This window comes from Mastigoproctus giganteus, chromosome 1 (assembly GCF_048544385.1).
Source record: "Mastigoproctus giganteus isolate SK-2022 chromosome 1, ASM4854438v1, whole genome shotgun sequence".
Classification (NCBI taxonomy): domain Eukaryota; kingdom Metazoa; phylum Arthropoda; class Arachnida; order Uropygi; family Thelyphonidae; genus Mastigoproctus; species Mastigoproctus giganteus.
The window spans coordinates 199,833,567-199,855,577 of record NC_143575.1 but is presented as its reverse complement, the minus strand read 5'-3'; the positions used below and the strand labels follow the sequence as shown (position 1 = coordinate 199,855,577).

The 22,011-nt window shown below is 41.3% G+C and overlaps 1 protein-coding gene across 1 annotated transcript; it reads left to right on the top strand.

Annotated features, from left to right (window-relative positions):
- Positions 1–9,065: 9,065 nt before the first annotated feature.
- On the top strand, positions 9,066–9,428 carry LOC150091447 (putative CENPB DNA-binding domain-containing protein 1). The gene has a single exon (XM_090390369.1). The coding sequence runs from the start codon at positions 9,066–9,068 to the stop codon at positions 9,426–9,428; it is 363 nt and encodes a 120-aa protein (XP_090246495.1).
- The last annotated feature ends 12,583 nt before the right edge of the window (positions 9,429–22,011 follow it).

Genomic DNA, 22,011 nt, shown 5'->3' with positions numbered 1-22,011 from the left:
CCATCAACAGGCAAATCATAAACATTTTTCTGCAACTAGCTGGGCCAGTCAAGAATATTTTAATCAGTTCACGATTGGGAGATAACAGACTCCAAATTTTGGAGTCTGTTATCTCCCATATATGAGTATGAGTAGAATCTTTTGCTTGTCATTGGCCATTCTCATTATGTTGCAGAAATCCTCGTTGGTCATCAAGTTTTTGCGTTTCTTTACAATTGTGCTGAATCCGTTGAGCGTGGCGAGCTTTAGATCCTCCTTCATCTTGCTGTTTGGATGATTGTAAAAGTTTTGAAAGGGTCTTCTTCTCACAGTCACATTACAAGGCTATGCAGATCATTACTGCATGCTTCGTCAGGGTCAACGTCATCGTTGCCTTGACATATCATCTTACATATTTGAATAGTTTTGCAAATGTCCAAGTCTGATTCATACAATTTACGATCTAGTATGAGCTCTTCATTGTTGTCATAGATCTTGACACAGTTCACCTCTGACATTATCTCTGTTTCCTCATTGCGAAATGGAATGTGCAGCATTACTGTCTCGTGCTTGTACTCGTTGAGATCCTGAGCCAAGTCATACTTTTAATAGCATATTATGTGTGGATATTGTTGTTTCTTGCTGATCTCGTAGCACTGCATGTGTAATTTGCAACAAAGCCTGACAGAGTAATGTGATCCAACATGATAGTATGAATGTAACAATACAAATACTTGTATTGTTGCAATCATACTATTCAACAAATGGCTACAATCAAGTGGGTAATTAGGCTATTGGCCTAACCTCTTCCAAACATTGATTTGGTAGAGGAAGCAGCGGGCATGTGTATCCTATTTATCACTAACATTGATTCGGTAGAGTAAGTAGCAGGTGTGTCGATACCACTTACTTATATTATTCGTGATTTCAATTCTAGCTGTTCGAAATTTAGTAGATGTCAAAGATGTTTACACCTAAAACATCTTTCGTGCATACAGGGTACACATGCAGTTTTTTGTTAAAAAGTACAAATGTTTTGTACTTTGCTAAAAAGCCAACAGTATCAAATGGCAGTGATGTTATTGTTTTTCTTTCATACAAATGCTCTTTCATGAAGTCAAATGCCAAGTTTTTCAAAAAACTTTGCTTTCCATCTTGTGATTACTTTCGTTGATTTGTTAAATGCCTTACTGAATAGGCCAATAATTTGTTAAATACCTTACTGAATAGTTGGAACATATTCAGCCAACTGTTGATACTTACTTTCAAGGCATTGTAGTCCAAAATGATGTCATAACCCTTTGAAAACTTAACAATATCGACTCCTCTCTCTGTGGTGGCAAAAATTCCACAGATCTTTTACTCAGTACCGAGACATGCCAAGTTCCTTTCCAAGGGAAATCTTCCCACTGGACAACTGATGTACCAGTTGGCAACATTTATAAAACAAATAATATTGTAGGATTTCTCTGGGAACCGTCCAAGTGGCTTAATAGCTTCTGCATGATGTGTTCAAGGGAGTTGGATACTTTGTAATTCCCTTCTTCCTGTGTACCACACTACACCTTCAAGTTTCTCGTATAGAAAGTTTTAGAATCACATAATGCAAAAGTCTTGAAACCAAGTTTTGCTGGGTTTGTTTAGTATTTATTGGATTGGTTCAATTCAAATTTATCATCTAATGTGACAGTCTTCTCAGTGAGTAACAACACTTGCAGTTTGCCACAAATGCTTCCATAAAAGAATGGATTCAAGCCAACTCATCTACTTTTCTCCTCTCCTCTCCCCCAGGGACTTCACCATCAGTATCGTACTCCATCAACTCAGAGACCGCATGAGGAAACAATCTTTTGTAAGAATTGAAAATTTTGAAAAATTCTGTAAGAATTAGGCCAGTTAGAAAGAGTGCCGGAAATTTGGTTCATGGTGTTTCATTTGCATCCCAATTTTTAGAATAAGTGATACTTCCTTTTCTTTGATTACTGTATGCATTTGTATATGTCACGATTTTATCTATTATATCTATATCCACAATGTAGTGAAATGGTGGCACTTTCCTGTGCAGTTTTCGACAACTATTTTTAGTTCTGGTGATGGTTTAACAATAATTTTACTTTTCATTTTTTGAATGTGACCACCTGTTTCTTCCAAGTAGTCAGACCATCTCTGCCGATGAAGACCCCTCGACATGGGCAGCTGTATGTGGTGAGGGGACCTCCCAGTGAAGCTGCTGGTCCTTGGTTCCAGGCTAACACCATCTGACATGCCTTGTACTGCAACTCATGGAAACTTGTAAGGGGGGGGGGGATTCTGGTGGTTAAGGAGCCCAGTTTCAACACACAACTTGGCCCCAGCTTTGAGATGGGTAGTCCTAGATAGCTTGGACTACCCATCTCAAATGGCCAGGATCAGTTAGCTAGTGGGTTGCCTGCAAGGATCAACCATGTCAATGCCATACATACCCCTCTCCTCTGAACTGCTAGTCTGAACAGGATTCAGGCTAGCAGAGGTGCAGGTATGGTGTCTGAGTAGTTCTGGCATCCCATTATTAATTTTGGTTCAGTGCACTCACCATGGAACCCAAATGGTATGCCCATTACCTGGCAAACAATAAATGCACTTGTTTATTTGTGCATTTATTGCTTGCCAGGTAGCGGGCATACCATTTGGGTTCCATGGTGAGTGCACTGAACCAAAATTAAAAATGCTATGATTCCTGAATAGAGTTTCTTTACGGACCCCAACGCAGTCCCTATCAGAAAATTAAAATGGTGAAACAGAAAATTTCAGTGCAACAAAGACACCACGAACTGAAGTTCTGTCAAGTCCCATTCTAAGATTTAGAATCATACATTCTAACACTGCGAAACGTGTTGGGAAAATGTCACCCTTTTTCATACAGAAGGGTTTAGAGGGGTTAGCAGGTTCCCCAAAATTAGTAAGGCTTCATTCTCGGAATCTCTTAATTGAATCCAAAAATGACAGGCACTTTGAGCAGCTACTACGAGCAACTGCAGAAATAATGAAGACATCAAGGCCCTCTTGTGAAAGTACAAGCTAATGTGCTTCTGCTCACAGGAGACATGTTTAAAGGCAGATGATCCTTACATGCATGGGTGTACTATTATTCAGAAGGACAGATCTTCTGATGGACCTCCCCACAGAGGAGTTGCCAACCTACATTACTGACCATTACAGTAGAGGCCATAGCTATTTGCCCCACACTAGGGTTCCTTCTATTTGCCACCTGGAAAAGACATCCCCCAGGCAGACCTTGATGAACTCATTAAACAATTGCCACCTCCTTTTCTGTTATTAGGAGATTTCAATAGATGTAGTACTCTTTGAGGTAGCACTAATATCAATGGAAGGGGTCGGATTCAGAGCATATGCTTGAAAATGACCTGGCCCTTTTAAATGAATGTGGAATCTAATACTTTTTTACACATGCCTACCTGTACATTTACTGCTGTTGATCTTTCCATCTGCTCCACTTCCCTCCTACTTGTGTGTACATAGGAGATTGAAGAAACCCTTATGGTTTCTTCAATGATATATACACCATTTGCAATGGTAGATCATGCCACCCATCTATGATATCACTTTTGGCGCATTATAGCCTTAGTTGCTAATGTGCCAATAAAACACAACAACCAACCAATCTATGATATCGCATTGGAAAATCGATCATGCTTACTGGAATGCCTTCATACTTCTGGCAACATTTAATACAACCACAGTCAGCAAGGAGCCAATTAATGATGCAGTTAAATACATCACAAAGTATGGTCCAAGCAGCAGCAGCAATTGCAATTCCGAAGACATCGACTCTGTTTCCACCATTTACAAAACCATAGTGGAATGCAGAATGTACATCCTAGTGGCACCACCAGTGGTTTCCCATGTCTGTACCTACCATAAGTACCCTTGTGGAGAAATACAGTATACTGTAAAAGGCAGAAAAGGTGTAGTTAGTGTGTTATATGTGTTGGGTTCTGTTGTAGTCTGCTACTTGGCCGCAGGGACCTTTAGTGGGACTCTGCATTGCCCGTAGGTGGATGGCCTGCCTCACCGCTGGGATATGATGCACGCCATCTACCATACTCTGGCTTCTCTCTGCCAGTGTCACCTGAGCTTTCTGACAGAGAACAAGTTAAAAGAAAATGAGCACAGGGAGATAGAGAGTGCGAGGTAAAGAGGGACAGTCATTGTGAAGGAAGCCACCAGGAGTAAGTGAACAGAGGTCAAGTGAAATGTGAAAAGGGACAGTAGGGGAAAGGATACCCAAAGTAAAAGACAGTCTTGGGTTAACCTATGTGAGTCACCAGTGGCATCCTGTGCCGGGTGAGCACTGGCAATCCCACATCAGTATAAGCTGATGTCAGCAAGTTAATACAGGGGTCAAGTCTAGAGTAGAGTTATGAGGTATCATTTTGGTCCTCAGGACATGATGGATTCACTGTTAGCCTGCAGTCATTTCTTCAGTGTTGGGTGAAAACTTCCTGCACAATTTGTGCAGGAGGTTTTCACCCAATATAGCTGCCCTGGTCAACAAGGAAGAGGTGTTGGTGTCCAGATGGGAGTCCTCATGCTTATGATAAGTCATGCCCTGGAGTCCTCATAGAGCGTATGGTGGTATAAGATATAATCTCAGCTTTTTTGGGAGCCCATAGGAGCAGAAGGATCTTTGATTATGCCCTGGTTGGCTAGTTTGGCTTTTAGTGAGCTAGTATAAAGATGGAGAGGCCTGGGGAAAAACAGGGAGGTGGCTTAAGTCTTGTAAATGCAACTTGAGAATAAAATTTGTGATGAGGCCCCTAGTTGTCAAGTCCTATCAGGATTGCCAAATCTGATACAGGTGGTTGGATATATTTTTCTCAGCTTTGTTCACTTGCTAAAATGACACTGTAGTTCAGGGTGGTAGTAGGGATATCTTTCTTGAGTCTGCAGAGGAGTCCAATTAAGATGACCTCTGGGTCAAAGAGAGGAAGCCCACCAGAGCCAGTGTGCTGACTGTACAGCATGCCTGTGAGCTCATGAGAGTAAAATGTGTTGTGTGGATTGTAATTTCTTAGAATTCGTAGCAGGTATGGCCCTAAATGACCTGGCACTAGCTCAATAACAGATGATAGCGGAGACCCCAGTCTTTGCAGGTTAAAAGGAACACCTAGTTAAAAGGTGTTCCTTTTAATTAGGGCAGAGTATTTTTACCAAAGTAATGCAAATGTGGAATAAAGGTGAGGCTGCAGTCTATTATAATCCCGAGCTATTTTAGTTGAATAACCAAGCGGATATTGTTAGAGTTAGTCTTGATAAAAAGCTGTCACTCAAGGACCTTTCCCAAGACCAAGAGCAGGACTATTGAACAATATGACCTAAGTAGGTAAGGTGGCTTCCCAGGGTTCTTAAGTGTAAGTTTTACATGTGCATTCCTCCAGGCATCTGGAAATGTACCTTCAGCAAGGCACCTATTAAACATAGAGAGTAAAGTATTTGTGTGGGCTTCGGCTATCTTCCTTGCAACCTTGATCAGGTCAGACCCAAGGCACTTTTTATCCTTTGTTTTTGCTAGGGCGATGGAGAGCTCCTATCTGGTAAATGGTTCTTCGGTGAGATGATCACAGTACGTCTGATTTCATTACATGTGTTTATTTGGTGTGCTGTAGTAGCTTGGATGTCCTCAGAAAAGGTGGTCCCGGATATTATGAACTGTGGAGTGCCAAGAAAAAATTGAGCAGGAGTAATGGTCGAGTGGGTTATTTTCCCTCTGGGTAGCTTTTCCGTGGTAATACCATAAGCGAGTCCACTTGGGTTGCTATTTCCCGTGATGGAGACCAGGGTATGGCAGGACTCCTTTGTTCTAATGAGGTTGGTGTATTGATTTTGTAGGGTTCCATAAGCTTCTCTGCAAGCATCAATTTCAGGTTGGGGCATTTTGAGGCCATAGCTCGCTGGAAATTTTTCTGAGAAGAATGGATGGCTCTACGAAGTTGGTCCAGTTCTGGATGACACCACCATGGGACAGTAGTGATGTGAGGTTCCATATTTTTGATGGCTTGATTGCAAGTATGAATGGTAGTTTTAGGGTATTTAGCTATTTAGTTGCAGGGGCAATAGCTAGAGAGGCATCGTTGGCATCCCGCAGTTGTGATACAATAGTTGAGGTGAAGAGATCCCAATTTGTGGATCCAGGCCTCATGGACTTGCCACTGTTGAAAACATTGAGAGATTTATCTTGAAGCTAAGGTACCATCTATTGTACTCTCCCAAAGCATACTGCTGTATGTTAGGAAATGGCCAGGTTTGTTCCAGAAGTCTTATAGGACAAAGTCCGTATGTTGAAGGGCAAATATATATCACACTCTATGAAGCCTACATTCAGCCATTTACACAATGGGAATTGAATGTGGCACTCTCTCATTCCCAGGCAAGTGCTGCCTAGCTAGACGACATCCATTATGAGTTGATTAAACATCTTTCATCAGAATCTATAGTATGTCTGCTCTCTGTACAACAGAATCTATCTCAAAGAGTAGTTTCTGGATTCCTAGCACAAGGCAATCATACTTTCCTTTCCTAAACCAGGGAAGGATTCAAAAATTCCAAAAATGAGGGGTGACCATTTAATACAGACTGGGCCAAGATTTGCTGCTTACTGTGTAAACTTTCCATAACTGCCACTAGAGGTGCTCTCCCCGATTGCTACTGAGCAGACTGTGTGCATGCCAGTACTTGTCGACCTAGTGTTGTGTGAAGGGAGTTATTTTAACCACATGTCACTGACTATTGTTGTGTTGCCAGTATGTAGGACATACAGATCGAATAGCGATATGCAATTTGTTATTGCATCAGGTGGGGCTTAAATGCATTGGAAACAGTTAAAGAGATGAATGAAGCATGTGGTATTGAGTGTTTTGGTAGGATGGCCATATTTAAATGCCACAAGTGATTCGGTGAAGGCCATGAGTCTGTTGCAGATGACCCAAGACCTAGGTCACCTGAAAATGTCACGCATCTGTGCCTGCTAGATCCAGACAATTTGACTCTGGAACAAAAACAGCAAAGAGTCGACTTGGGCAAAGAAATGCTCAGAGTCAAACTTCGCCATGCCATTTGTGAAAAACGTCAAGAACTTTCCGGTGTGTGAAGTGGTTTCTCCATCGAGACAATGCCAGGCTCCCATATAGCTAATATTGTGCAGCCAGTGATCACTGCCATGGGTGCTGAGGTTCTGCCACATCTCCCTTATTCATTGGACTCAGCCCATGCGATTCCTTCCTGTTTCATATCTGAAAACAAGCTCTGAAAGGGCAAGCATTTCGCATCCGACTACGAAACTCGCAGAGCCACAACAGAAGCACTTTGCAGGCGTTCAAAAAATGGCTTGCAAGAAGCATTTAATGTGTGGTACAATGGTGGCGAAAGTATGTCAAGTTCAAGGGAAGAGTATTTTAGGAAGGAGAAATCCACAAAAGATTCAGATAATGACAAGATCTTGCACCAGTTAGCAAATAAATTAAATTATCAACCCTCATAATTTTTGTCATATAACTCTGATGAACTGCTTATGCAATATTCTGGAACAAATGATTAATCCTTGACTTATGAGATACTTAGAAGCTAATCATCTCCTTTCCAGGGCACAATGTGTCTTCTGAAAAAACAGGTTAATACTCAACCATTTTATTTGAACAGAACAGAACATCTATGTGTGATACCTACCTGAAATGCAAGCACCAGGTATCAATTTTCTTTGATATGGAAAAAGCGTATGACACAGCATGGAGATTTGGAATTTAAAAGATATGTACAACTTTTAAAACTTAGGAAACACTGCTATTTTTATTAAAAATTTCCTCTGAAACCAGTCATTCCAAGTTCGTGTAGGATCCATTCTCTCTCAACCATTTTGCCAAGAGGGAGTTCCTCAAGGATGTCTTAAGTGTAATGCTTTTTGCTTTCAAAGTTAATTGTATTACTGCTAAACAGCACCCTCTTCTTTGACAACTTGAGCATCTTTTTACAGTCATGCAACATGAGGATTATTGGAAGGCAACTGCAGCTTGCCACTGACCATGTGAACTCTTGGTTAAAGGCTAATAATTTCAGGCAGTACCGTCTTGAGATATTTTTGCACCCTAGGCAAATCAAGCATTTGCCTGGGGCACATAAATTACCCATAAAATTTAATAATCTGCACAACGGCAAAGTTCTGCGGATTATTTGGATGCCTACCATACCACGATGACACTGGTTTGAGGTTTTCATCCCAGAAGACCATTTGTATGTCCACTTTTGTTTAAAGCAGAACCTTCACCCTGAACCAGAACTATAGCTTGAACAAAACACAATTCCTGTATTATCCAAAACAAAATTCCTGGATTTATATTCGATAAAAAGTTGACTTTTTTTACAATGCATCCATCAACTTTAAACAAAGTGCACAATGGGCCTGTGCATGTTGTTAGCTATATTATCTAACAAGTGGAGTGCAGATCATTGCATCAGTTAGAAACAGCCTATTGCAATGGCTGCACCTAGTCCACTATCAGGCCATTTGCATTGCCACTGGAGCATTCGAAACATCTGTCCAGAGTCTATTTGTCAAAGCAACCAAAACATCCTTGTTTCTTCAATAAAAGCAATTGTCATTACAATACACCTTTAAACTAAAATTCCTGACAGACCACCCCACTTGAGCATCTGTTTATGAGCCATGTTGAGAAATCTATACAGGTAGGTCCCACTTTGTGATGCTTCAATTTACACAGTTTCACATTAACGCCCTTTTAAAATAATAATGAAAAATTTTTAAAAAAAATATATATATAAAATGTGAAAGCTCAAGCATAAATGCAGCACAGGAAGTGGGTACCTAGGCGGCACTAGCGTCAGTGTCAGTAGCGTTCTCCTCGTCCGCCAGTGTGTACGTGTTGTGAGCTGTGCCTTAAATTTTAATACTGTAATTTCCTGTGTTCATTAGTGCTGTATTATTTTAAATTGTGCAACCATGTCTTCTAAGTGTAGTGGTGAATCTGCCTGCACATGTTAAAAAAAGCTGCAAATCTCTAACAATTGAAGTGAAAATGGACATTATTCATCATATGGAATCTGGTGAGTGGCGTTTGGAAATGTGCAAGACCTTAAATTTAGCACCTTCTACTGTTACGACCATTATGAATAATGCTGAGAAGATCAAGCAGTCGTCACATATAGGAATTTTAAATGTAAGCGTTTCTAGAACAACTTATTCAAGGAGTGACACAATGGAGAAGTTATTCGTGGTGTGGATAGACGATATGAACCAAAATAACATTTCTGAAACACATGCAGTAGTTATGGACACAGCTAGGAGCTTATTCAATGAAATTAATGAGGAATTTGGAGGAACTGAATCAGCAGGGGCTGGTTTTCTCGGTTCAAAAACAGGACCACAATTCACAATGTAAAAATTAATGGTGAAGCAGCTAGCGCCGACACTGCAGGTGCTGAAGAATATTCTCCTATATTCCAGAAGTTAATGGATGAAGGCTGCTGCTATACCCCAGACATGGTGTTTAATGTTGATGAAATGGGACTGTACTGGAAGAAGATGCCTGGTAGGACATAGCCTGTGAAGAGAGGTCTGCCCCATGGTTATAAGGCTGGAAAAGATCGGCCTGCATTACTTCTGGGGAGTAATGCATCGGGCACTTTTAAGTTAAAGCCGATATTGGTGTGCCATTCAGAGAATCCACATGTTATAAAGGGCATTGTGAAGACTCGACTTCCTGTTTTTTGGCGCTCTAATAAGGTGTGGACGACCCAAACCCTTTTTAGTGAATGGCACCCTTCATACTTTTGTCCTGAGGTGACTCAATTTTGTGCAGCAAACAACTTGCCCAAAAACGTTTTAGTCCTCGACAATGCTCCAGGACATCCAGTATCCTTGAAGATATCCCCAACAACATTCTGAATGTGAAGGTCATTTATTTGCCACCCAACACCGCTTCACTGTTGCAGGCATCTAACTCAGTGACTGTGAGGAATTACTAGAGGTCCTACAACGTCCTTAAGGTCATAAGTAACATTGCTGAAACCTGGAAAGAAGTGGCCTGATGCAGTGTCTTACTTTCTTGAGTTTGAGCCAGTTTCAGCCATGGCTGAAGTGTCACTCGGATGGCTGAGATTATTGGCCTTGACAAGGTTGACATTGATGATGCCAGTGAGTTGCTGCAAAGCCATGGTGAGCCTCTTTCAAAGGAGGACTTAGAGGAGCTGGCTGCACAACTGGCTAAACAAGATTCTGAGGAGGAAGAGTAGGAGATTGTGCTAATTAGGACTCTCAGCACAAAGACACTTCATTCAGCTTTGGCACAAATACAAACAGGCTGTGAAACTCTGTGATAATGACCCAGACTGGGAATGCAGCTCTTCCATCCAAAGAGCTGCAAATCATTAAAACTTTTTTAAGCTCATTTAAAATTTACCTTTTTATACCTCTTTATATAATTTTATTGTTATACGTTCTGATGTAGCAACCCAATTGGCTTACCTCACTGAAATATTAACTACAGTGGATTCCGGTTATTTGGGCCACCAATTAACCGGGGCAGCCGTTTATTTGGGCCACCAATTAACCGGGGCAGCCGTTTATTTGGGGCAAATCTTAAAAAATAGAAACCAATCGAGAAAATAGCCAGGGTTTACTTCGTTTAATCGGGGCAGGAGACCGCAGCACTGGAGATTACCCTACGATTGTCTCCGACGGTACCACATGGTTCGGTCAAAATTCTGGAGGTCACAACCATAAAACAATAAAAACAATTAGCAGTCACCTGTTTATTGGGCTTTTCTCTTAGTGAAATCTATCTTAAACGTACAGTAAACTCGATCTTACTGAATTTGCGATAATACCGACAGCTGGAATTCTGTGGGTTATTTATTATGGTGAAATGTGTTTACACTTCCATGAAATCTTAAATCATATAAAAAATTAATTTTCAGATCTCTTCATTCCTATTTTTAAAGCTTTGTAACTCGTTACTCAGTTCTCACTTGCGCGTATTGTGTTACTTGCAATTTGTGTGTGCTGTGTTCTTTGTTATTGATTGCTTATCTTTTTACTGTTTTAAATTTTAACCTCTCCCCGCCCACAAATATCAGTGAACAGAAATGTCAACTAGTTCGTATGTACGTACAGTACGTATTAATTATTCCGATTTTCAAGTATCATTTAATGTTTTAATTGGTAAGGTAATAAAGGGTAAATTTGTGCTTAACATATTTTTGCTTTTATAGCCTGTGGATAATATTCCTCCTATTTTCACTAATTAGAATTCTGTCAATGACACAAGGGACTTTATTGGGATTTTTTCACTCCACGGCTGAGTTAATCGGTCTCAGTGTGGATAGAAGAGTCCTCCACCAGAAACTTGGGTTTTTCAAACAGAAAAACAAGCAAATGACCAAAAACACGCAATTTGTGCACATAGCATTAGTAGCGGCATACGATGCAAGAAAGCATGCTTTATAGAGCATCAGCCAAAAAAAAAAATTTCCTATTTCACCTATCCATTCGCTCTAAAAATTTGTTCAGTTCTTCCTTGAATATATTTAAGCTATCAACTTCCACAAGGACAGATGGAAGTGTTTCACAGGTTTTCTGTTATCAGGTGCTTGCTTGCTGGGTAATGCTCTACTAAGGGAGAATACTATTACTCATCATTCAATGTGTACAATCAGGTTACCGGGCAAGTTGAAGCACTTACATTGATGTTCCAGAAAACGCCTGTGTTTTATATGATCGACTAGTGGTTTAATTTTAGGACAAACATCTTGTGTTCTCAAGACCTATTCAGCATCGTGGAGAATAAGCTCGCAACATCAAGAAGGCGTGATTTTCACTCTGAAACCCTCCCTGAAGTTAGACCTTAGAATGCTGCAGAATATGGTTCTTTTATTATAACTTGTGCTGTGGATAGTGTGTGGCAAGAGAATGGCTGAGACAAGGATGAAACAACAAAACATGGTTTATGAAACATAAACATATCATACAAATGGGTAAAAGAAACAAATGGTTGTCTTTGGTATGGTAACATAAACTCTATACTTCTCTTTCTGATTAAACAATGGACTAACATGATAATGGTATATATCTGTAGATTTGTCTGTCGTCTTCATGTGGCCTTTGGTAGATAACTATTGCCCGTACTCTCAGGAATTGACAAACATCTCACTGTCCAAAAATTTAAGTACCAGTGTAAAGTTGACATGTTAGTTTAACGATATTGATAGTAAGGTGGTACTCAATAGTGGGTCATGTTGATGATACATAAAATATGCATTTATCATAGTGTATGGCTAGGAGGAGGGATGTCCGCTAGTGGCATCAGTAAGAAAATGGTAAGTCTTATTGTCGAACAGTTTCATATGGTTAACTATTAGGAAATTAGGATGGATTATGCTCCAGGGTTGACAATTCAGGATAACCGCAATCGCATCTACTTCTCGTCGGCCAATCTCTCTCCGTACCCATTCTATCTCTTCTTGGACGACGACCTTCTCTGCAACAACAACTCCAACAACCAACACATCAACCTCCCCCCCCCTTTTTTTTTGTTCCCCGCGCTTGTATTGGTTCACAGTTTAGCTTTGCGGGAAGAAGAAAAGCCAGGGACTGTCATCTAGGAGACCTGATACAGCCAAAAATGGGATTTATGAGGAGCAAGGGGAACTTCATATCTGCATGGGGTTATGTCTCCGAACTGCCCAACGGAGGTTACCAGACATAAAGTTCGCCCACTCCTACACAAAGAATCTCCAAACAACAAGCACCCCGTAGATACCTGGTTCAGATTACACTAAAAAGTATGTTCCTTACTAACGTTACTCTCTTCTCTCCGACGAAAGTCACATACTTTCTCATCGTTTTTATAAATATTACGTGCATGACGTTCGTCCAATCCGATCGAGTGACGATCTCTTGCTGTGATTCAGCCGGACCCATTACGGTGGAATAGTGTTTCGACTGCTGTTTTTCCTAGCGCGGCGTCAACGAGTGCGTGCTAGAGCGAAATAAAAACAGCCTTCACAGAAAGTGGATGTTGTTATTCTCCAAATAAAGTGGCAAAAATACAGGGTGGCTAGGAGAGGAGACTGCTTCTTAAGGCAAGCCAAGAGGTAAAAATGAAAGCATAATGAAAAATGAAAGCAAACTTCTGTAAAAATGAAAGCATTTTTACAGAAGTTTGTTCCAGCAAACAACCACTCGCTGGCTAAAAGCGAATTTCTGCACATCTATTCTGCAACTGTCTTTCCTCAATTTGAATTTAAGCCTCCTGAGAAAAAGAATCACATCAGCATTGAGCTTGCTCAAATCATTCAAAGCCTTATACACTCAATCAGACCACTTTGCAGGCACCTGCGAAGTGATCTAAAGGCTTAAGTTCTGCAAATTGCAGAATTTAAGCCTATCTTGGCAAGAGCACTCCCTTTGTTACCATCACCAATCCCGTTGCCCTTCTCCATACTCATTTCAACAGCTTTATATCCCTCCTAAAATGAGGCCTCCAGATCTGTATGCAAATACAGGTGGGCTTATAAGACAATGTGACATAATACACATGGGCTTATAAATTCTGATTTGGGTGGCCCTAATAAGATAGGTTTTATTTTTTTTAAACCCAGTTTCCCCACACACATCACTTGCAATGGAGGGCTATTTTGTTTGTTTGGGTTTTTTTTTTTTTTTTTGCAAAAAATTTGGGTAAAAGTGAGCAAAATTTTTTTGCAGAAGAATAATAAATTACTAATTTTAAAGAATTAGTTCTAATACTAATTTAATTAAGTTTAGAATTAATTCAAATTCTAAAGAATTAGAATATTGTCTTAACTTAGAACTTCTTAAATCCACAGTATAAAAATTTTTACCGTTGATATACTAAGTTATAAATAAATAAGTTATAAATAACTTTAAATAAATCTTGAACTTATTATGAAATCGTCTCAAATTTTCACCATAATTAAAATTACTAGGAATGTCATTTTCAATCGAAAATTACCCACGTTGTTAACCAGTTTTTGAAGTATCGTTGACCTCATGTCTTTATAACTTTTAGTTTCGAAAAATTTCTTTCCCCAGATGTCAGAATGACAGAAAAAATCAGACGATTTCTGAGACCAATGTAAGTACACTGGCTACCATCGCCAGATTTTAATGTTTGAGTAGTCCCTAGGCACTTTTATTCTGAAAAGTGGGAAGAGAAGTAAAATATTTCTTATAATAAATTATACTGTATTAAAATTTGAAAATGAAGGCAGGGCCGGATTTTAATGTTTCTACGTCTTAGGCACTTTTATTCTGAAAAGTGGGAAAAGAGGCATAAAATGTTTCTTATAATAACTTATACTGTATTAACACACTGACTGCGAATTATGTCTTTTGATGTAATGTAAGTACTGTATGTGCAGTTGATCAGCGCATGCACGTATGAACGTGAATGACTTGTTTCATGCTTGTCTTGTTAAACTGACTTGTTTCGTAGACAATTAAACGTGCATTCTCCTGTTCAAAACAGTTATACTCACAAATATGTACATGTGAGTTATGCGTAAAGAGAGAGCGGTTAGTAAATAGTGGAATAAGTTTGTGGTGTGATATTTTAAGAAAATAGTGTGAATTTTACAAGGAGACGGTGAGCTGTATTTTAAATTTTTCATATTCTGATCCTAAAATAATATATTGTGTTAACTGTGTTTGATGTGATTTTAAATGTCTGACGGATATATGCGAAAACTCGAATCAGGTTACGAGAAAAGAAAGAAGAAAAGCTTTGGGTAAAATGAAAAATTCAAGGCTGAAATATATAAATGTTCCAAAACACTCCTACAATCAATAAGCCTACTCTTTCCCAATCTGAAGGTTTCAGTGATGAATTTCTATTGTTTTCGACCCTATACAAGGACAAAACATCTCTGGCAGAATTAATAAATGTACATATAAAAGACAAACTGTAATCAGGTTCCCAAACGTACATATAGCATTAAGAAATTATCTATCCATAATTGGATCGAATGCTGAAGGAGAGAGCTCATTTTTGAAACTTAAGCAGATCAAGAACTGTGCACGCTCAGCTACGAGCCAAGATTGATTATCGTTGGCATTTCTATATCCCTTTGTATAAGGCAATAGTAAGGCCACACCTTGAGTACTGTATACAGGTCTGGAGGCCTCATTTTAGGAAGAATGTAGAATTGCTAGGACGAGTACAGAGAAAGGCAACAAGATTTGTGAGAGGAACAAAGGGGTGCGCTTACGAAGAAAGGCTTAAGTTCTGCAAGTTGCAGCATCTGGAGACTAGGCACCTGCGAGGTGATCTGATCGAGGTGTATAAGGCCTTGAATGGTTTGAGCAGGCTCAATGATGATGGAATACTTCCACTTGCTCAGAGTAAGAAACTGAGGGGGCATAGATTCAAATTAAGGAAAGTCAGTTGTAGAATAGATGTGCGGAAATTTGCCTTTAGCAGATAGTTGATTGCTGGAACAGACTTCCACATGTTGTTGTGAAAGTTGATAGCTTAAATAAATTTAAGGCTGAACTAGATAAGCATTTGTAGTGACTGGATGGGTGAAATGGGAAGGGTTTTTTTTTTTTTTTTTGGCTGATGCTGTATAAGCGTGCTTTCTTGCATCATATGCCTCAGCTAATATAACGAGAACGATATTACTCGTTATGTAAACTTCGAGGACGTTATTAAAGATTTTGCTACAACGGGAAGACAAGAAACTTTTGTAATCTTAAGAAATGTTACAAGTAATCTAGATATTGTAGATTTTGTTCCTTTTTAATTTCAAGTATAATTGAAGTTTTATTGTTGCATTATTTTTAAGTCTGAAAACCTTTTCATTCCAATTTTTTTACTTTTTTTCCCCTTCCTTCATAGGCCGTAGGCACAGTGCCTGATAGGAAATCCAATCCTGCTGGCTACCATTAACATCCGGATACTTGCATTTCTACAAATAATCTTTATTTACAAGAAAACTAATTAGCGTGTTCTGAAAACTTAAACTGCCTCTGGTATCCGTGCAACATTCTCCACTGGTTTTTTTGTTAATGTCTTCCCATATTTTCAGCAATTCAGCCTTCAAAGCGGCGACCATTTCAGCTGTTTTTGAGCTGCCTTTCCTGACACGCACCCGATGAGCCAATTCATTCTAGAGGTTCTCTATAGGACTGAGTCAGTGTTTTGGGTGGGCCAGTCCAACATTTCAACGTTCATGTCTTAAAACCAGTCCGTCACAACGTGAGCAGTATGACACGGAGCATTTTCCTGCTGATATAGGTATAGTCTTCTCCGACAGGCTTTAACGTAGGTAACGCATTACTCTCCAGGATATCTAGATAGACCTCAGCATTCATGATTTTGTCAAAAAGAACTAAGGGTTCCAGGTCAAACCATAAAAAATAGCCCCATACCACGTGCTGCCTTTACTACACTTCATTTTCAGGACGATACAGTCTGGCAGGCAGCTGTATCTGGGCATCCACCACACCCAGAGAAGACCGTCAGATTGGTAGACCAGCTTTCCATTAGTCTACAAACTAAGAACTGTGGGCCTTGCACTAATCTAGATGCCATTATTAGTCGAGGTGTTAGTGGCGGGGGAACAGCATTACCTTCGTAACCCATATTTGCAGCGTTGTGCGCACTGTACTGGTGCTGACATGAGTTCCAATCGTCTCACTGACAACCCGTGTGTGTTACGACAATGTCGATCTGCATTCGGAGCAGATGATTCTTTTCAGGGCTCTCATGTGACGTTCCAAAAGGCAATGTCCGAAAGACAAGAATATACAGGGTGGCCATAATAAAAGTATCCCTATTTAGAGCTCTGTGTAGCTCTAAGAAGTAATAAGCAGAATGACAATAAAATTAGTAAGTAAACTATTCAAGAAGGATCCCGTGAAAAAAACAGTTCCAAAATCTGCCGATAGGGATAATGTGGCGCTGTACAAGTGGAAAGACATTATTATTGTTGCTCATATTATTTCTCCCTGATTGGGGGATTCCACTCCTTAACGGGTACTACTACCAAGTACCCGTTACGGAGGGGAACACCAAACATTACAACCAGGGTGGTTGTAATGTTTGGTGTTACTGTTGGTGAGGAACTCTCTGACTGTCCTATAGGTGTTCAGGATTGTGATTTTCTGGAGTTCCTTGTAGGTGTTCTCTGAGAGACCTATTGCTGCTAGGCTGCTAGGTCGATACTTCTTGCATATGCCACATCTTGACCTCATGTCTAAGGTTCGTGTACTTCCTAATTTTTTCCTCATGGGTTGTCTGGACATTGCTATGTGAATCAGGTAGGTAGCCTTTTCCATCTTGTCCACAAGGGTTATGTCCGGTCTGTTGTGTGGGATGGTCTTATCGGTTATTATGGCGCGGTCCCAGGAAAGCTTGTGGGTTTGGGTGTCTTTTACTGCCTGGGGTTCGTACTTGTAGTATGGTACACTTTCTTTGGTCAACTGGTATTTCCTCGCTATCTTCTGATTTATTATCCTGGCTACCTGGTCGTGTCTATGAGTGTACCCGTCTGGGTGATCACCTTGCACCCTGCGGTGATGTGTTGGATCGTTTCTGAGGCCAGGTGGCATCGCTGACATGTCATCTGACATTCCGTGCTCCTTTGCGATATATTCTCTATAGTTTCTGGTGTTAATTACCTGATCTTGGATGGCCAGCATGAATCCTTCAGTCTCGGGGAAGAGCATTCCTCTTGTGAGCCATGCTTTGGAAGCAAAGTTATCGATGTGATCTTCATAGAGTTCATTGTAGTGTCTGCCATGAAGTGTTTTTGCCCATCTTTCTAGCTTCGTTTCTTGTGCCGTCTGGGCCGGAGGAGGCTTCTCACCTAGATTCAGCGGGGTATACCACTTATCTATCTTCCTTATGGCCTGTTGGAGTGGTGCTGTGTTGTTCTCGAAGTACTCCTTCAGGTTAGCTATCATTATTTTCGGTTACTCTATCAGGCCCCTTCCTCCCCCTTTCCGAGCAATTGTTAGTCTCTCCACTGCTGACTTCGGTTGGAGTTTGCGACTCTTGATCGTCATTGTCCTTGGCGCCTCCGTAGCCAGGTGGGAAGGAGCAGCAGTGCGTAGCACACGCTTCTTGATTAGACCGGGGTTCGAGCCCGTCACCACCAAATACGGAGGATGCGTAAAGGTCAAGGAATGACCACCGCATATCCAGGAGCAATATGGCCTTAGTTGCTAATGCTCCTAAAAAAAAAACCAAATATCGTCATTGTCCTTCTCTTTCACATGATATCTTCTAGCTCGGTGTTAGTCCAATCTATAACCCCAAAGGAGTATGTTAGTACTGGAGCTGCATAGGTGTTTAGGGCTTTAACTGTGTTCCCTCCATTCAGTTTTGCTTTCAGCAGGCTTCTGAGTCTTTGATGATATTTTTCGGTCCGGCACTTCTTGATTTCCTTATGCTACTGGGCCTGCATCAACCCTAGGTATTTGTAGGTCTCTCCTTCTGTCATAGCTTCGATCTCTTTACGAGTCAGCAGCTGATAGTTTCGTCCGACTAATTTTTCCTGATGCAGTGTAAGGGTCTTGCATTTGTCTAGACGAAATTCCATTCTGATATCCTTGCTAAATTATTCGGTGATCCGTAGTAGTTCCTGGAGTTGCTTCTCGGTTGCCACGTAGAGCTTGACGTCATCCATGTACATCGGGTGGATGAGGGTGTACAAATGAGCTTCTTGTACCAGTAGTTGTGGATGTTATCAATTCCTGGCCAGTTGTGGGTGTTCCTTATCGACTGTTTTTCTTCTCGAATCTTTCATTACGTACGTCGTTGGTTTTCTTCCGATCTACTTCTGTTCAGGGGGTTTGGCTGTTGTGCTTTCTGGAGTTACTTGTAGGTGTTCTCTGGGTGACCTATTGCTGTTATGTAAGGTTTTTGTCACCATACCTGTGGTTGACACGATGATCGGGATGGTCGTTACTTTTTGCATATGCCACATCTCTTTGATCTCCTGTCTTAGGTTCGTGTACATCCTGATTTTTTCCCCATGGGTTTTCTGCAGGTTGCCAGTGTGGGTCCCACTATGTCAAACAGATAGGTAGCCTTTTCCTTCTTATCCACAAGGGTTATGTCCGGTCTGATGTGCGGGATTGTCCTTTCCGCTATTATGACGCGGTACCAGTACAGCTTGTGGGTTGGGGTCGTTAGTACTGCGTGGGGTTCGTACTTGTAGTACAGTACACTTTCTTCGATCAACTGGTATTTTCTTGCTAGCTTCTAAGGTATTATCCTGGCTACCTGGTCGTGTCTATGAGTGTACTCAGTCTGGGTGATCACCCTGCATCCCGCAGTGATGTGTTGGATCATTTTTGAGGCCAGGTGGCATCGTCAACATGTGTCATCGAACACTCCGGGCTCCTTGGCGATGTATTTTCTATAGTTCCTGGTGTTGATTACCTGATCTTGGATGAATCCTTCACTCTCGGAAAAGAGCGTCCCACTTGTGAACCATGCATTAGAATCAATTTATCTGTGATGGAGATCATTGTAGTGTCTTCTCTGCCCATCTTTCTAGCTTCGTTTGTACCTCCTGGTTGTGGGGGACTCCTTGCTTATGTTGAGTGGGGTATACCGCTTGTCTATCTTCCTTATGACCTGGTGGAGTGCTGCTGTTTGTTTCTGGAAGTAATCCTTCAGGTTAACTATCGCTGTCTTCTGTTGCTCAATGAGGTCTATCAGGCCCCTTCCTCATTCTTCCTGGGCAATTGTTAGTCTCTCCACGGCAGATTTCAGGTGGTGTTGGCGGCTCTTGGTCATCATTGTCCTTGTCTTTCTCGGGATATCCTCCAGCTCGGTGTTAGTCCAATCTGTGACCCCGAAGGAGTATGTTAACATTGGGACTGCATACGTGTTTATGTCTTTAACTGTTTACCCTCCGTTCAGCTTTGCTTTCAGCAGGCCTCTGAGTCTCTAATGGTATTTTTCGGTCAGGTAGGCCTTAATTTCCTTGTGCAATAACTGCTGAGCCTGCATCATCCCTAAGTATTTGTAGGACTGTTCCTCTGCCATGGCTTCGATCTCTTTACCAGTCTCCAGCTGGTGGTTTCGGTTGACTAATTTTACCTGGTGCAATCCGTGGTACTTGCATTTGTCTGGGCCAAATCCCATCCTAATATCATTGCTGAATTCTTCAGTGATCCGCAATAGTTGCTGGAGGTGCTTCTCGGTTGCTGCGTAGAGGACGTCATTCATGTATATCAGGCGAGTGAGGGTGTACAGGTTCTTTCTTCCTTCCCTCTTTGAGGTTATATCCGTACTTGCTACTGGTAAGCATTGTGGATTGCGAGTTAAGTGCTAGACAGAACCACAATGGGCTCAGGGCATCTCTCTTAAAGATTCCTCTCCTGATGGGGAATGGCTGGTTGTGATGTTTTCGACCTTAATGGTGGTACTCTGTTTCGCCATCGTTTTGTCTTAGGAAGTTTGTCAGTATCGGATTGACTTTGTAGATGTTCAGCGCCTCTATTAGCCAGCTATGAGGCACGGAGTCGAAGGTCTTGCGCTATTCGATGTAGGCTGTGAATATGTTGCGGTGCTTCTTGTAGGCTTGCTCCATAACCGTGGCATCTATGGTTAATTGCTCCTTGCATTCTTTGCTCAGCTGCTTGCATCCTTTCTGCTGTTCGGCCATTATGTTCTAGCCCTCCAAGTGGTCTGATATCTTCCTGGTTTATGCATCTGGTCATTATCTTGTACATTGTTGGGAGGCACGTGATTGGCCTATATTTCGCCGGGTTTCTTGTAGCTTCGTCGTTAGGCTTCAGATATGTGATTCCTTGAGTGAGAAACGTCGGGATTGTCTCTGGGTGCCTTATCATTCGGGTGAACTGCTATGCCAGGTGCTTGTGTGTGCAAGTGACCTTGTACCAGTAGCTGTGGATGTTATCTATTCCTTGAGTTCGCCAGTTGTGAGAGTTCTTGATCGTCTGTTTTACTTCTTCCCTAATCTTCCACCCTCTCATTTATTGTATGTCCTTGGTTTTCTTGCCTTCTAATTCTCTCCAGGGGACTCAGCTGTTATGTCTTATTTCCTTGCTCCATATGTTTCCCCAGAGCTCCTTAATTGTCTTCTGCTCGAGTAGTCCTTTCCCTTCTTTTCCCGTCGTCTCCGAGACTCCTGTAGAAGCCTCTTTGGTCCTCATCGTAGATTCGATTGTTTATTTTCCTCTGGGAGCTCTCTTTTTATCGGCGTAGTCTCTTTCTGAGTGCAAGGAGGTTCTGCTTCAATGTGTCCAAGTACTCTCGTACTTTCTGATTTTTTGTCTCATGTTTGCTGTGGACGCTGTCTGTGTCTGCGTGTGTAGCACAGTGGTATCGTCACTGTCCCCCCACACCGGGTGGAAAAGGCCCGGGTGCGAATCCCTCGATGACGCGAGGAACTTTTTTCACTCCATGGCTGAGTTAGTCGGTCTCAGGCATAGATAGCAACGTTTCCCCCCAGAAACTGGGGTTTTTTTGTCCAGCAAACAGACAAATCGACCACAGAACACACGCAATTAACAGATATAAGACACAGCATGGTAGATGAATTCAATTATTCGGGTGGCCTAAATATAATAGGTTTTTGTGGACACTGTCTCTCTTGAGGATGCTCTTCACTTTTCCAATTAATTTCTTACTCCTATTGCCCCGTTTGAACTGGGTCAATTGTCCTATCTTGACCGTTAATTCTTTTATCTTCTGCTGAAGTCTTCTTTCCCAAGCTGGGGTTCCTTCTGTTTTTGGTTCCTCTGCTGCTGGTCTCTAGTTTCTCTTCCATTAATCCTCATGGCTGCTACCACAGCACAATACATGGCTGTGTGGATGGTCTCCAGTGTTGCACCACTGCTGTCGAGGTAATGCAGTATTATGTGCCGATTGAGGTGGTCTGTTACTCTCCACAAGGTTCTATTCGGTATCACGTGAGTCTTTGTGGGGTCCATTCCTTCGAATTCTGTTAGGGCCTTCTTCC